Source organism: Nanorana parkeri, unplaced genomic scaffold, assembly GCF_000935625.1.
Source record: "Nanorana parkeri isolate BGI_ZX_2015 unplaced genomic scaffold, ASM93562v1 scaffold886, whole genome shotgun sequence".
NCBI classification, from domain to species: Eukaryota; Metazoa; Chordata; class Amphibia; order Anura; family Dicroglossidae; genus Nanorana; species Nanorana parkeri.
The window spans coordinates 636,700-654,128 of NW_017307154.1; the positions used below are offsets into that span (position 1 = coordinate 636,700).

General features: G+C 41.1%; 2 protein-coding genes across 2 annotated transcripts in view; one reads left to right on the forward strand and one right to left on the reverse strand.

The window, feature by feature from the left end:
* LOC108794693 (A-kinase anchor protein 7-like) overlaps positions 1-3,808 on the forward strand; it is a 12,500-nt gene extending 8,692 nt beyond the window's left edge. The window contains exons 5-6 of the mRNA XM_018565781.1: positions 1,992-2,136; positions 3,759-3,808. Coding sequence (XP_018421283.1) covers positions 1,992-2,136; positions 3,759-3,763 — 150 coding nt within the window. The 3' untranslated portion in view covers positions 3,764-3,808. The remainder of the gene's footprint in view (positions 1-1,991; positions 2,137-3,758) is intronic.
* A 4,489-nt stretch (positions 3,809-8,297) lies between these two features.
* SMPDL3A (sphingomyelin phosphodiesterase acid like 3A) overlaps positions 8,298-17,429 on the reverse strand; it is a 34,815-nt gene continuing 25,683 nt past the window's right edge. Inside the window, exons 6-8 of the mRNA XM_018565776.1 lie at positions 16,680-16,860; positions 11,557-11,681; positions 8,298-8,642 (exon numbers count right to left, since the gene is read on the reverse strand). Of these exons, the coding sequence (XP_018421278.1) occupies positions 8,298-8,642; positions 11,557-11,681; positions 16,680-16,860 (651 nt within the window). The remainder of the gene's footprint in view (positions 8,643-11,556; positions 11,682-16,679; positions 16,861-17,429) is intronic.

Below are 17,429 nucleotides of genomic sequence, written 5' to 3' on the forward strand. Positions count from 1 at the left end.
GGGGGGGGGGGGGGGGTGCCCCATACAAAATGTTGCCATAGGGCCATGTGATTTCTAGTTATGCCCCTGCCTTTTATTATATATTATTTAATTGCAGGATAAAGCCCTGCTTAGAAATCACTACTTCACAGGGTGACAGTTTTCTGTCAAGGAAGAGTTATCTTAGTACTTAAGCTTGAAAAGCAAGATTCTTAAAGTTGGAGGATTGTAGGAGGTGATCTCAGAGTATGATATGGGCAAAGGGTGAAGAGGAAACAGGAGGTTGAGGTCACAACACTGAGCCCAATGGCAGTGCTTCAGAACAGGCTGCATTGTAAAAAACAGAGAGGAAAAAATGTGCATGTTTTTAGGAAACAAGATTCACAATCTTCTATTACTTTATAAATATGTCGTAATTTAGTACAGCTCACATTTAAATGTATAAAGTTTTGGTGCTGTGTTTTATCAGTTTTTTTTCTAAGACTTTCTATTGAATGTCTTCCAAATGGTAATACATAAAACAGGAATTAGACAGAAGGCAGACAGTGTCCCTGCAGAAAAAAGTATGTGATTATTGCATTAACAAACAAATATGAGAGTGCAGCAAAACCCATCAAATTAGCACTGTGACACTAATTAGCAAGAAAACAAGGAACAGACAAGGAAACAAGGAAGAGGCTTAAACAGAGGGAGAGGGTGTACTACTTGCAGGTGAAAAGATCTGAAAGCAGAAGTTAAATTAAAACATATTTGCTATAAGAACAAGCTTTAGTGTAAGGCTGTACCCATAATGGTAACCAAGGCTCTCATTTCCCCATAAAGCATACAATCATATCTGTTCAGCACTTCCAATATATATGTGTATATATTGGAAGTGTATACAGTATATATACAGTATATATGTGCATATACTGTGTATATATATATATATATAAACTTATGGGGATGGCAGTACAGAGCAGATATGGATAAATTGCAGAAAGGACCTTGAGAACTGCAACTCCCAGGATACTGTGCGAAAGGAAGGGGGAGGACTATATACTGTAACGGCTGAGCGTGGGCAGTCTGGGACTGAGATCCGAAGTGTCCAGATCGATGTGAGAGAGCGTGAGCAAAGACTGCCTGTAACAGAGCTGTGTGGTCGCCTTTGACAGTCAGGGACACACAGGCTCTACATCGAAGTACTTGAGAGACTGTTGTTAGTTTGCTGAAACGAAGAGGCAGAGATTGAGCACCTGAAGGGAGGCCTAGTGACGCATCAGCGGCGGGGATATAGCGGCCTGGTTGTGTGACCGATCCAGTCACTGGAGTGACCCAGTCCAGCTAAGCTGAGTGGGGGCGGAGGTGGACGGAGCCAGCGGTGATCGTGTCTGAGATTCCAGATGACCCTAGATGAGTGGTGATGTGTTCCAGAAAACCCTAGATGAGCGGTGAGGGGTAGCAAGAGGCCATAGATGACTTCTCCTTCCTCCTTAGAGTCGCTTTGACGAAAGAGGGACTTCCATCTACTGGTGAAAGACGACATCTTTCCAGACAACCCTGGGAGCGGTGAGAGGCCTCTGGGGCCAAACTGACCATGTACTGTTACACATCTGCTACACAGTATGGGCCCCAACGTTGGCTAGCCTAGGACATTACTACTGACCAGTAGTCTAGAGGGGGTGTGATACTTCCAAGGGGAGATATTATTGTCTGATTCCTCGATTCCTAGCTTTACTACTGAGACAGTCTGACATCACAGGTCTCCGTATAGGTGATAGATAGCCGCGGTCACTGGGTATCAGAGTGCATTGGTTTACCATTTATTGTATTGTGTGTGATTGATAATTTACCAAGAGACTTATTTTGTGTTAGTTAGCAATTAAATCCTGTACAACACTCTACAAAGGTGTGTTGGTGTGCTGTGGATCCACCATTGGGTGGTACATTGGTGCAGAGGGGAGCCGTTACACCAGCGGCTCCTACGGGGGTAGCGCTACATATATATAACGCTTTAATGTCTTCTATTTTAGGGAATAGTGATTTACCCTAGTTTGTACAGAACCTTCAGGAAACATCATTTTGGAGACCAAACAGTGTCGAGACTTGATCTTTGCTCAATGGATAAGGAAAGACAGCCTGATGGATACTACCACACTGAGGCTACTGTATTCATTGGTATGTTCTGCTAATATAATATATCTTGTACTGTACTGCTAAGTATCTTTAAAGGGGAGAACAGTGAGTTGCTTGCATTATAAATGTGGGGAATTAATTAAGGAAACATGCTTTAAAAATGTGCAGACTGTCATCATTGAGCCCTTTCTTTCTGAAAATACTAGTTGCATAGTTTTTGAGATCAGCTGTTTACTTGTTGTATGTGTATTCCAGATTAGTGATTCAGAAATCATTGAGTTCAGAAACAGACAAGGAAGTTAGTATTGGTAATCCCCATATATTATTCTTGGTGCAGGTTTCCCTTTAAAGTTAAAGTCTAGTAAGATATAAAAGACACAGGTGAATGCAGCTCTAAATTCATTGATACATAATGCATAATTAAATTTATTTTGTAGATGCAAACACATTGGTTTGTGGTGCCAGTCATTTATTTAGCAGCAGAGCTCAGACTGGGGGTGGAAGAAGTAGCACAAAGAGCCAGTTAACTGTGCTGCATTTGAAGATTTGCCATGTAAAAATGGCATTGACCCTAAAGTTCTTCCTCCTTTTAGATAGGGATATTCAGGGCCGAATTTCCCACAAGGCCAACCAAGGCCTAGCCTCAGGGCAGCAGGGAGTAGAGGGGCAGCAGGGGTGTGGAATTCCTATCTCCTGACGCCCAGTTCTGGTTGCCGGGTGGGTAGTTGTTTTCTACATTTAGCCCTGCTTTGGGCAAGCAGGGATTAAATGTACAGCGGGGAAGCTGCCGCTTGTTTTGTACAAGTAATCTTGGCGATGCAGCCTGCATACAGGGGGGTGCATTGAGGTACCTGGTCTTGGGCAGCAGAGAGAGTAAATCTGGACCTGGGGATATTCGTATATATAGTACATTTACCATGGAGTATCGCTAAAGCCTCCTTTGTTTTATTTTGTATACTACAGTAAAGTAAAATTATCCATTAGTGCCCCAGTAAGTACTCATTTGCCTGCAGTACTGCTACTGCTCTCACCATTCTCTGGCCTGTTGCCTTCATAGGTATCCCCCACAGAAATTCAGGCAGCCATACATTGGCATCCTTGCACTCTTATATTGAATTCCTCCATGGATGATTAGGAGAAAGAGGGATAAAATACTTCTGATAAGATATATTTGGAGTGCAGTTTTGCAGCTATAGTGACAGAAAATTTCCTGATTGCTGTTTCATAATACTAAAGATAAATGGTATACATAAAACTCTGGAGCCCACCCAGAAATGTTGATAGCTCTGACTGCAATTGTAGTCATGACAATTTTGGGAGATCCACTTCTGCTGCGACATTCTTCAGAGTATAAAAAAATTAATGGCATATCCTCAGGGAAATGTGATGCCCACAAAGATGGCCAATAAATAAATGTGCAGATATTACATTTATTTGCATTAGTAAGATGATGTAACTGGCCAGATTCTAATCAATTACAAGTAAAAACAACCTGTAATTAATTGTTATTCATGTCAGATTTATTCATCTGCAAATATTTAACAATTACATTTCTATGTGTGTGAGATTATATATGCATGTGCATGTGCATATGCATCATATTCCAATATACTTGACAGAAATGTTTTTCTACAAACTTGATTTTTTTGCTCTTCTTTTCTTAGATTGATCATCTGTTACTAACAGCTGAATATTATAGCCTTATGGGTTCCTGAAAGCAGTATTAAACACAACTTGTTAAAGTTAATTCAGTCAAATTATCGTGACCAATTTCTGAATATAAGGTACCACACCCCTAGTATATCAAATCAACACAGATAGAAAAGTAAAAGTCTCCTGAGAAAGCGCTTTGAGTGTGAAACATGTTGAGAAAAATAATATTCCTGATATAAGAGGCATCTATGTGCTGTATGGGTACAAGAGCATGTTACATCAAATTTGTGTATTATGGTCATTTAGCCTCAGATTATAATTCTGGAATAGTTTAATTGGAGATCAGTTTGTTCTTTTCTTCTTTGAAATTTGTACATATCAATTATGTCTTTTTAAACATTTGTATAATAAAGAAACCTTGTTTTATCATATTGTAATTGCTTGGTTTTTGTCACTTGGTACCCTAAAAGCCCCATTCTCTTCCTTCTGTGTTGATTTGTTAAAGTTAATGTCTCATTGATGCCTGACATAGTACCTAAACTACACACATTGGTTCTGTTTTACTTAGGCTGCCTTCACACTAGACATGTGCGATTCGTTCCGAAACTAAATTCGGACGAATGTTCGGAAATTCGGATGTATCCGAATCCCGAATTACAGATATAACGAATGCAAATGAATCCGAATTTCCATTTCTGAAATTCATTAGCGGTAGTCCGTTGGAATGTTTGTTTCGTTTTCGTTTCCTATTCGTTTCATTCGTTCGTTGCAGCAAAGTGACATTAGAGAAGGAGAAAAAAAAATGTTTTCCCTGAAATGTCACTTTGCTGCACCGAACAAACGAATGAACGAAACGAATAAGAAACGAACGTTCGAACAAACTACCGCTAACAAATTTTGTTCCGAATTCCGAATCCCAATTGACTTTCACACCCGAATCCCGAAAAACGAAATAACACAAAATCCAAATCAAAACGAAACAAAACAATTTTTTTGTCAGTGCACATGTCTACTTCACACTGTTGCATTGCAGTAACGCAGGGAAAAACAAGCATTTCACAAGACTTATCACAATGCATAGAAACACACAACTCTGGTGCAAATGATGCACCTTCTCTGCAAAACACCACAATGCACATGCTGTGCATCGTGGTGTGCTGTGTTAAAAAAAAGGGTTGCATCCATTCTTCTATGTGTTAAGATATGCTACTAGAACATTTAATTTAATAGGGTGTGTTATCATGGTGCATTTTAATGCACGATAACATGTTGCTTTAATGCACATGCTTTACCACAACTCATAATGTAAATGGGGCCTTACACCTGAGAAAGAGAAAATAAAATCAAATGTGGAGTTGTTACCAATAACAACCAATCCTTTTCCCTGTGTAATTTTGTGTGTAATTTTTTGGGTGAAACAAAAATTTTGTTTGTTCACCCATGTTCAGGGTCTGACATGGAGCATGTTTGAATGTAGATGTCACCAGCACACCAGCACGACAGAAACTCATAAGTCAGTGCAAATCCATTTAATTTTAATGATAGATGTCACTTGGAGTATCTAGCCACACAGGGTCCCCTTCATCAGGCTCAGAGTAGACATGTTCCTAGCACTTGATATTCCGAGTGACATCTATCATTAAATGGATTTGCACTGACTTATGAGTTTGTCGTGCTGGTAACATCTACATTCAAAGTTGTTCTGTGTGCGGCGCCATCCGCTGTCATTCCAAGCACCCATTTACTCTCTTTGGGATTTCGGGTAAGGAGTGCTACAGGATCTATGACTTTTTAACATGGAGCATGGTGACATCAACACCTTCCCCCCATCCCACCTGTGTGTTGCTCAGCCCACACAGCCATGTCATCATTTTCTCAATCCATAGATAGGATCTATGGATTGAGAAAATACAAGTTCCTTCTGCCACTGCGGCTGAGGAACTTGTTCTCAATGGAATATAAGTAAGGTGATGTCACTGCAGTTGTAGTCCATTCATTCTTTCTCCTGTCCCTTTTGCTGAATGTTCGTACTGAGGTATGGACATGGACGAGAGAGAGAACCTGCAGGTGCTAAAGCATTGCACCCACGATCACACGGTGGACTAGAGAGTGTACAAGGTGGAGGGGGCGTCAGAGGTAACTAGAAGGGCAAGGTTCGAAGTAAGAGACCCTGGTGCTAGTGAACAAGTAAAAACAAAAAAGAAATATAACAATTTATTTCTCTTGGATTTCCTAAAAATGACAGAAATGGTGAAGGGCCTTGGCAGCATGTTATACAGCCATTGTGATTTATTTTATTTTTTTTGTGGATTTCCCTTCTCTTGAGTCTTAGGATGGTAACAACCTTCATATTTTGGTCCCTGGATTAAATAATTTAAAAACCCCTGGCCTAGAGGACCATACAACAGAACTGCACTAACCACCTTTTCATGCTTCCTGAATTAGATCTTTAAAAAGCAAACGCTGTATTTTAAAGAAATCTCTTTGGATTCCTAATAAATGAATACTCCACAAATGAGTACATGGATACAATATAGTTGTTTTTATAAAATATTTTTTTGGTAAAATCAAAATTAAACAGTTTTATAAAATCTGTATTTTTTTTATAACCCGCTTCAATCAATATAATCATAAAGACACCAACTGAAGGTAAGAATTCCCTGAACAATAATTAATTTAGAAATATATCTACCAGGCTGGGTTTTGTGTAATATTGGCAATAGCTGCAGCTTGCTAATGGTGCCTGAAACAGTCCAAAGTTTCTGACTGAATTTGGAGTAAAGTCTTTGCTACAATATGTAATGCACTTAAAGGGCAGCTTCACTTTTAGTGACGTTGTCCTCGGAGGGTGGGAATCAGGGGTATATCTACCCCAAGGCAAATTAGGCATTTTCCTAGGGCGGCACTTTCCAGGGGGGTGGCAGAAAACGCCGCCCCTAACCAATGATATTGACAGGGCCGGACTTGCCTTTGGGCATACTGGGCACATGCCCAGTGGGCCGAGGCTGGACGGCACAGAATCAGGCAGTGGTGCCTGCCTAATGAGGCAAACTAAGCGGCTGCAAAGCCCCTAAGAGTGGCTGCCTAATTAGAGAGCTGCCCAGTGGAGAGGAGGGCCCAGTGAGATGCGGTCCAGCTGGCTTTGTACAGGAGGTGGAGGAGAAGCAGCGGGTGGCTCGGGGCCGGCCATAGCATGTGATCTGATGGCGGGATGTCAGGAAGCAGTCTGGGGACTGCAATGTATTCTGTTGGTACTGATAGCACTTATTGAGCTGCAGGTAAGATGAGCAGCACATGTATGCAGGGAAAGGGACTATGCACGGTCCTCCTGAAACCCTGCACAGCCCACCATAGACCCCCCCACAGCCCACCATAAATCCTGCTCAGCTCTCCTGAGATCCCGTACAGCCCACCTGAGACCATGCACAGCTCTCCTGAGACCCCGTGTGTGTTGCATCCAGTGACTGACAGGTTGGGCAAAATTACCTAAACAGGATGGGGTGGGGCAAATTTAGGTTGAGGGGGTGTCTGAGTTTAGTCTTGCCGAGGGCAGCACAAAACCAAAATACACCACTGGTTGTCTTTTAGGCCCAATTCAGTGCATTACAATATGCTTGTTTTACCATGCATTCCTGGCACACATGGTAACACGTGGTCTGCTGTGCAGCACAGTGCAGGAGTATCTTCTCACAAGATTTTTAATCCTTGGCTTTCCCAGAATTTCACCAGAAGGTCTGTGATGTCTCCTTTGACCTAAGTGACATGGAAACCGAGGTGTAAAGTAAGTATATTTCTTACTTTTTTCCCTATTTCAGGGTTACATTCATTTCACATGTTTTCTTAGGGTAGAGTAGAGAGGATAAGGAGACATAAGTATTTAAATATAGTGCAAACACATAATATCAACAGGCTGCATGTAACATCAGGGCATGCAGGATCATGAAATGGTCTTGTAATATTTTTACAAGCATGCCTGGAAATTCTGTTGCTCTAACTTTCTTTGGACTGAGAAGAAACCCATCCTAGGAAAACCGATGAGGAAACCTGTAGTAAGAGAAATATGAAAGCTTCTATTGCTGATGTTCTTCTAAAAATGCTGGTTTCCTAGCTGCCTCTGGCTGCAATGCTTTCAGTCACTGATCTTGAACAGGTATGAAGATTAGAAAGTCTGAATGCAATCAGAACGTGTGAACTACATCTAAGCTATTGGATCAGCATAACAGCCAAGAAACTAGCATTTTGAAAGAAGAGCATAGCAAGGGCAGCCATCACATTCTCTCAGTAAATGTTTTATTTAATTTAAAGGTCAGGGACAGGCTAGTTTGATGCCAAACATTTAGCCAAAACTGAATTGAAAATGATGATGTTCTTAAACGTGTATGTTAGTTCATGATGACAGAAGATGTTAAGTATCAATGATGAGGCATGACAACAGGAATATAATGTAATAAAACCATTACTTATGCAAATGTATGGCTACATTCTGATTCAGGAACTTATATACATTTTCCTTTGTCTTTGTTAACTTACTGTTCTAATTGCTAACTTGTCTATGCTGTCATGAAAGAATTAAGCATGCCCTCTGTATCATGTTCAAAACGATCAACAATACAATGAAAATAAGAGCTTGAATCAACATGCATTATTGCACATAACTGCCTCCGTTTGCATGCTTCATCACAACCCTCAGGTGCATCAAAGTTTACTAGGTAATTCCTGTAGTAGTTTTGGAATTCGATACTGTTTGGCTTTTGAAATTGTTTGGCAAGTTCATACAAGCTTTCAGGCTTGAGATCCTTTATACTGTACTGTTTGGTCATAATATATTCCAGCTTCCAGGTAGCTTCTTGTTTTAAGTTTGCATCAGTGAGATTTAAATAGTAATGCCATAAATCCTTAAAAGAAAAGAAAAATTATTATTGTATTTTTTTCACAAATCTGTAATTAAACAAAAGAAATTTCGCTTTTGAAGATTTTCCACCACTGCCCAGCTTCCACACATTCCTCTTGGTCAGTGAGGGAGGCCACAGAGAGAGAAAGCTTCCATGGTTGTTCCTGATATTCGGGTGTACCAGTAGAGCTTCATGTATGCAGCTATTGTTGCCTGGCCACATATTTTCCCTAAAGATAGATTGCTTTCAATATTTGAACTTAACTATCCCTATGATTAACATACAAATATGAAATGAAAACATAAATATGGCTTAGGGTTCATTAACAAAGTTATAGATTTTCTCAGAATGAAATTATTTCTTCAAACAAATATTCCTATAGATCAGTTGACAGAACATACTGAATTTGTTCTTTTACAGCTGTCTTTCTCATCTAACGGGTAGCAAACAGATAAGACAGGCAGATGGTGTAGCCCAATAGTAAAGCTCCATCTAGGCTTTATTTGACAAATTGGCCAACCTGAGGTGTTTGGTGTAGTGCTAGTTAAGGAAATAACAGAAGTGGTCATACTACCACATATTGTAAATGTGTGGATGTGGTCTTCATAAACCATATCCTTAACTCCTGATGTTCAACATCAATTAAAATAACTATTGGCTTTGGCTGCGGCCTGGGACTCCCTGCTGTACAGTAATAGCCTCCGTTTGTAAGTAGGAGTCGTATGTACAGTAATAGCCTCCGTTTGTAAGTAGGAGTCGTATGTAAGTCGTATGTTTGTAACTTGGTCACCGTCTGTATTACCAGACACAGCAGAATACATATAGAAACATAATCCTGGAAATCTGCTGCATTTGCTGGGTTTCCTTTCTTATTATTACATCAGCAGAAAAGGTAAAAAACTATTTGCCCATTTCTACCCATGTATGAGCACCTTAATAGAAACTGACAGCCAGTTACTGAACAATAGAAGAGGAGTTCTGTCTGCATCATGGAAACAGACATAATAAGAGATGGCGTGCTACTGTTCCAACACAATCGCCCCGGTTTTTAAAAGCTACGCATGTAGTATTTTTGTTATGACAAAAGGTTTTATTGCAAGGATCTCCTGAAAGTGTTGCATATTACTCTATTAAAGTATCTATCTTCAGTATTTTGGATGTAATACTCAATTCATGTCAATGATTACACTGGTGTTTGCTCCTGTATTGCTAATTTGTAGCTCACTGATGTTTAACATTGAGGTTCTTTGAAGTGTCTAAAGAGGAAAACAGGAAAAGGAACCATTTGAAGGGGGGTTATAAAATGTCAACCTAAGAGCTAAAATGCCAATTTTTCAAAGACTTTCAATAGTTACCTTTCATGCAGAAAACATTATAATTACACCCAAAATAATAGGTATTATTGGGAACGAAACATAATAGTGCGATAACTATCATGAGATGAACAATAGTGGGCAGCACTGGGATCCTCGGTTTGAATCCCAACCTGGACACTACCTCCATTGAGTTTGCTCTCCCTGTGCTTGTGTGGGCTTCCCCTGGGTACTAATATGAATATACAATGAGTAAAGTGTTGTGTACATTTTTGCTCTATATAAAGAATGTAATTGTAAAACATTGTGAATTGACACTGATACAGAGAGGGGCATTTATCAGTTCTATGGCACAATGCTAAACAGGAGCAGTGAGATTGATTGTGCTACAGATTTACTACTAGGTAACATGAGTCATACATTCCTCCCTCAACTGTACTTAAGTAGCACTTGTGAAAAAATAAGACCTAACCCTGGCCATTTCTTAAATATGTGTCTGTTTAGAGTGAAAATCTGTCTGATATACAGTAATACATTTGTTGCAGACCTGTTCAAATCTGTTGCAGTTGACTCCCCAGGATCACAGTGTAGGGGGTCATAAATAAACTGTAAATCTATTGCTGAATGAGAAGCAGCCTAATTTCCATCCAGCTGTGTTGCTAATTTTCTTAATAAATGCCCCCCAAACTGTCTCTAACACAAAGTGACCCTACACTTTGCCCATGCAGAACAAAGTTTTCTTAAAGAGAACTTCACAACCCCTGATGACCCACCCAGGGCCACCCTCCAGCCACTATATGTCCCTACTTCTGTAGCCTCCTGGGGTACATGACTGGGATATCCCAGGAGCCTGTGATGTGTCAATCATGCCAAGCAAGAATGGAGGCAGGGGTGGACTGGAGTAAAAAAAAAAATGTGAACAAAAAAATAGCACTTTTAAATAGGGCTCCCCCTATTTAAAAATATCCCCCCCCCCTATTTAAAAAAGCAATTTTTTGTTTACATTTTTTCTGCAGCGTGGAAAAGTCTGTTTTTGGAGTGAAGGTGCGCTTTAACTGCCACCCTTTCCAGCCACACCTATTTACCTTCCTTTTACACCTCTGCTGCTCTGGCTGCAAAGAAGGAACACAAATACCCAGTACTTCCATGTAAAAGGAGTAGGTAACTTACTTTGCTTTCTCCCACATTACAGTGCTAGTGCTTGATGATTGGTTGACCGTAAACACAGTTCAGTCACATAGTGATGGGAACAAAGTACTCAGCCCTGTGTAAGCTCACAGTGGGCTTCCTCTCTTCACTTCCAGAAGGGAAATAAAAAGAAGGTGATCATGTGTAGATGCGTGGGAAGGGTGGTGTTACGTGAAAGTATCGGATTTCCTTAAGCTGATAAAATAGACTGTTTTCATACTATATAAAACTGCTCCAAGTGAAGCGGGAGCTAAACAATGAAAATTGTTGAAAAAAAGTATTGTCCACAGCAGCCAATCAAGTAATAACTAATAACTTTGTATTAAGAAAAATAATAAAGTTTCTTCATGGTCAGTTGTTTGTTTATATTTATGATTCACTTGAGTGAGGTATGTGATGCATTCATTTGGACTCACCTGTAAAGTGTAGGAGCTGGTATCATACTTGAATAGACGGAATCCTGGGTTATTGGACTCCTTCTCTGATGCAGACTTAATGGGTGTAACAGCTGGTGTAACAAAGACTGATCCAACTGGATTCTCTGAAATAGTGTGCAATATTTAATTTGAAATTATTCATTATAAAATATTTGCTACAGATGAATTTAAAGGCTAGATGCACCAAAATGTATATTTTAGTTTTGTTTTCATGTTAGTAAGCTGAATTAGGTGCTGACTTATTTACATCACTCAAGCACTGGTGATGAGGTCTATCATAGGAGTTCCTAGATTAACCAACAGTAACTGCCACAACAACTACTTAGCCCTATGTTATGGCATGCTTCTCCAGTAGATTCTCTTAACGTCTTGCTATCTGCCCATCGTAAAAATACGGGCGGACGCTTTCCGGCGGGTGGACGTACATGTACGTGATTTTTTTCCTGATAGCGCGCGCCCCCAAATGTTACCAGAAAGGTAAACGGCCATTACTGGCTGTTACATACAAGCATTCGGCCGGCTATATAGCCGGCCAATCGCTTGTATGACCCTGCAGTGTGCGGGACCCCCCCCACTGCTGCCGCCCCCCCCTGTTGCCGCTGCCGGTTATCTCGGTCACCGCTGTCCCCCCTGCGGTGCCCGGGCCTGAGAACACCGACACAGCGGCTACTAGTAGAGAGGAGGAGAGATCAGCATTTCCCTACCGTTGAACTCTCCTCCTTCTCTCTCTAAAGGCTGGAAGCGATGTCTATTACATCACTTCTGCCTTTAGCTGTCATTTCTCTAGCTGCTAGCAAAAAAAAGAAGCTGGTGAAGCAGCTCTCTGCTTCCTCGGCTTCTTTGGGGGTCCCCAGGTGACATCAGGGGTCCTAGCGACGCCTAATGTTGCCATAAAGAGGACCTGTCATTTTTTTTTGGCTATCACATAGGGGAAATTTTATTCCCCTATGTGACAGCAATCAAGTTAAGTGTAAAAAAAAGTTTAGAAAAAAAAAGTAAAAAAAACAAATTCAAGTCTCATATTTAAAAAAATAAAACACCCACAAACTTTTTTAAGTCCCCCGCACCTGCGTGCACGAACTTATAAACGTAAATATGCGTTGAATGCGCCTGCGTGCAAAATCAACAATTACTCCACGCATGTTACATATTGCCACGAACGTCAGAGTATGAGCAATATTTTTAGGGACCTTAATCACTGATAACACGAAATTGATGAGCGGCAAAAGATTTTAACGCATCGCCTATGGACAATTTTAGGCATGGTAGTATTTTGCGATTTCGCAGGCGCACACAATTTAAAAGCTTGACATGTTTGGTGTCTATTTACCCGACTTGTCCCCATCTTTTATATATTACAAAAAAATTGGGTAATAATACATGTTTGATAACATAACCTAGAAAAAAACGTTTTATTTTTTAAAAATGTTCGGTCCTTGTTTCATTATATAGCGTTGTACGACTGAATAAATATCAGTCAAAGTACCACAGTGCTGAATACTGAAAAATGGCCTGGACAGGAAGGGGGTTTAACAGCCAGGTCAGCAACTGGTTAATGTAGCACAAATGGCTGTGAGAGTCCATGTGAAAGGCCATGTTATATGAAAGGGAAAGATCAACTATTGAAGAGAAATCTATTCTTTGAGAAAAGCTGGCAAGCAATTCAATTAACTGATTCCCATGTAAATGTGTGTGATATTGTTCTGTAAATGGAAATTCTGTACCCCCTAAACATTAGCAGGGTTATTCACAAAAGGATGAAGAGTCTGGAGATGGCAGGAGAAGTGAACAATCTAGGACAACATAGCTGAACTGGAAAGTGAGCTGAATTGGAAATTTTTTCCAAATCAGCTATGTTGTCCTAGATTGTTCACTTCTCCTGCCATCTCCCTCCTCTTCATCCTTTTGTGAATAACCCTGTAAATTGTATCTCAACACAAAAGAAAAAAAAATGTAATATATATCGCAGCTTTCCAATTGTTAGATGTGGTAGCTGCATTAGTTTGCTTTTTATATACCCTTTTCCTTTAGTTTCACCTGATCTGGCCAGTAAGTCTGCTATTTTTCAACTTCCTTTAACATACCAAGCTGTCCATCAAAAGTGGCAGATAGAGGGTTGAGAACCATTTAACACTGACAGGGCTGCTTACAATGGTCAGCTTTTATTCATTTACGGAAAACTTTTATCCTAAAATGAAAAAAACCTGTTGCTGTAACTACTTAACTGCTTCAGGACCGCCTAACGTAGATAAACGGTGGCATCCTGAAGCAGTTTTACCAAGATCACAGCTGCCGCAGCTATCTATTAACCCAATGTGACCCCATCTTTTATATCTTAGCCAAAAATTGGGTATTACATTTATGCATTTCTTTTGTATATTTTATCCTTAAAATTTGATAAACATTTGCGCAAATACCATACAACATAACAAATTGCAACCAGCATTTTTTTTATTCTATAGGGCCTCTGCGTTCAGAAAGTATAGAGTTGTTTGGGAGTTTGAAGCTGTTTTCTAGCCAAAAATTCAGACTTTATCATATGCATGCAAAATACATTTCTCCGGACAGCAAGAAGTAAAAAGTGTTAGTTCAGATTTAAGTTTTTAGTCTGGTCCATCTAAAGCTGCTAGAGCATCTAACACTACTCTCTTCACAGGCTGGCAATGCTGCTGTTTAAAGGTGGCTCCTCTGATCCTCTATAGTGAGGAGGAACCCTAGGTCAGAAAGTGCAGAGATCAGCTGTGCTGGGAGGACAATGGAGCCCGGAATAGCCGGCAGTGGCAGCAGAATGGGGGACCGCACACTTCCTGCACCATATAAGAGTTCGGGCGGCTCTATAGCCACCTGAACACTTGTATGTAACAGCCATCATGTTTCCCGGCCCCGCTTGCATGTGGGGGGGAGGTGTACGGGAGCAGGAGTGGAAAAAGATATCAAAAATGGCCACCCGCCGTTAAGAGTCTGCTGTCCGGCCATTTAAATTACAACGACTGGGCAGTATGAAGTTAAACACATAAGCACTCTCTTAACACCCTTAATTAATTAGAGTCAGTGTTGGACACTGCAGCTGTCAAATGCCAGCTCTATAGAGAGCCGACTGTTCACCCTTAATCAGTCAAGCTCTCTTTCTCTGCTCCCTTATGAGGGCACTGACTGTCAGTCACTACACCCTGTAGAGATTCCCTTATCTTCCTCCGTTCATCACTGGCTGGAGCTGCAGGCCAGAGAGAAGGCAGGCATGGCTGGCTCTGACTCTCAGCTGCACGCAGAGAGGAATCAATTAGGCAGCTGTGTTTGATCCCAACAATATTGTTAGGATCCATCTCAAATGCGGCACGGCTCTGTGTTGTCAGCTGACTTTGGTTTACAGGAATACATTAGTAAATGCTCTACTTTGGATCAAATGAGTTTATTAGTAAATGTACACCTGTGACCCAAAAGAGAAGTAAAGCCAAAAAAAAAAGGTTTTGCTTTACCTCTCTTTTTAACTCCCCCCAACATTACACAACATTATTACTTACCAAGGTCCCACTATGAAAAATTGCAAGGGAATAGAGTTTTTTTTGTAAAAGGGACATGCATAGTCATGCCAAAAAACATTTCCCCTTAATCCTTGCAGTTTTTCTTTTACTATGCACACAGCATATCAGGTGCACTGTGTAGAGAACATCACAGTTCATTGTTGACATTCAGGGCATAGAGCTAGATGCCATGGACAAGGAAATACACATTCACAGGTGTAACATCACCACTGGATATCCAATGGCCAAAGAGATACATTAAGGGACCCAGAATAATCAGCAGGGAAGATGGTGGCAACGTTGGGGTGGTAACTAGAGCCTGGACCTGTCACCACTGCAGGGGGAACACCAAGTGGGCCATTATGTGCAATGGTGAGAGCCCAACTACCCAATACAGAAATTAGCTTTAAAGAAGAACTCCGGGCATATGAAAAAGTAACCCTTGCAGCAGGGCTACCCCCACAGTGCCAGGGTTAAGTGCTCATTTTGGTCTAGGGTCTAAAATAAAATAGAAATGCTCACCCAAATTTCAGTCCAGTCTGGCTTCTAGATCGGTCCCCTGGGCTCTGGTGGTCCAAGGATCTGTGAGTCATCATGCCTAATACAGTATATTAGATGCGAGGACACCAAGGGACATACCCCGCTGAAGTGGAGGCGGAGAAGGGTGAGTGGTCACCAACGTGGGGCGAAGGATTAATGGAGTGTATCTTCTTTATTTTAGTACTTAAAGGAGAACTATGGGGTAAGTGTTTTTCCCCATAGTTCTCCTCAGGGTCGCGGGAGGACATAAACTAACATCCTCCCACAACCCAAAGCTCAGTATACCGCGAGCTACAGCTCGCGGTATTCTGAGACAGCCGCAGCTGGGACGGATCCCGACATTACTGTCGAGATCCACCCAGCTGTGTGATTGACAGCTGGCTCTGCCTATCTAGAGGCTGAGCCAGCTGTACCCACCCCCTCCCCCGTTCGTTCCTCCACCCAGCGCGGGAGGATCGGAGCGGCGCGGGGGGAATCCCTGCGGGGAGCCGTGAATGACAGTCACGGCTCTCTGCAGGGACATGATCGAGGAGTGAGCGAGCGACGGTATGTGTTCGCTCACTTCCCGATCTATTGAGCCGACGTGTGACAGTATCATTGTCAAACGTCTGTTCGAACTATGAGGTGAGTGAAAATCACTCACCTCATAGTTCTTCTTTAACTCTTACAGTGGGGCAACCCCCTACTGCAAGGGTTAAGCTTTCATATGTCTAGCGTTCTTCCTTAAGTCTAAATTCACAAAGCCATTACACCAGATAAGAATACTTGTTTTAAAAAAAAGTTATTTTCAGCAGTGATAACCGATTTTAATTAATTTCATTATCACTCATGTAGTGATAACTAAAGAGCACATTAACTCAAAACAATCTGTCCAATCTTGGAATACTAATGTTAATTCACAACCTACAGCAACAAAAAAATAGTTTTCTCTTTCTATAGATAATAGCTCATGGAATGTGGTTCTAGTGAAAGGTACAGTCATACAACAAATCACAAAATGCAATAAAATATTATTAAAGGTATTTTTCTATGTTAAGTCACCTTTTTTATCCAGAACAACCATAATGCTGTCCCGGTGAGTATGTCCGTAAAACTGTCCATCAATAATGTCATTATAGTCGCAAAAGATTTCCACCAGCCTCTCGTTGAAATGGGTTCTCATTGCAGGTATCATTTCTGTAAATGGTAGGTAGCCAATAGGAACATGTGCAATGACATACACCTAAATAACAATATTGTATGTAGAAAAAAAAACGGATAAGCAAGCAATAATATGAGTAGTAACTAAATGGAACATGCATTGATAGCTAAAACAATTAGTGGATCCAGAGATATAGGCAGCTTAAGATACATGCAAATCTTAACTGTAAAAGTCAAGCTTGGCCTCACCTCTCCTAGCTAACAAGCCTAAGATCTACTGGCTTGATAAGCAGTTTTCAGTAAAGTTAACCTCTGCATGTGCATCAAGCTATATTGATGAAATGCACTGTACCCTTCATGACATCACCATGCTGGTTGGGAGGGGTGTCTTGAGCAGTCAAGGTGCCATGGTACCCTGGGGAGCCTTCTGCCTTCCTCAGGAGTTCCTCAGAATTTTTGCACAGCATCATGCCTTTCCATAATGCTGGCAGGACCCTGATGAAAAGAGGGATCCTGATATGAAAGGGGGACTCTGATGTGAAAGGAGGGCTTCTGATGTGAAGAGGACCCTTGATGTGAAGGGCGCTTTTGATGTGAAGAGGGCTTCTGATGTGAAAGGGAACAAGGGGGGGGGGGGGGGGTTGGGTGTTG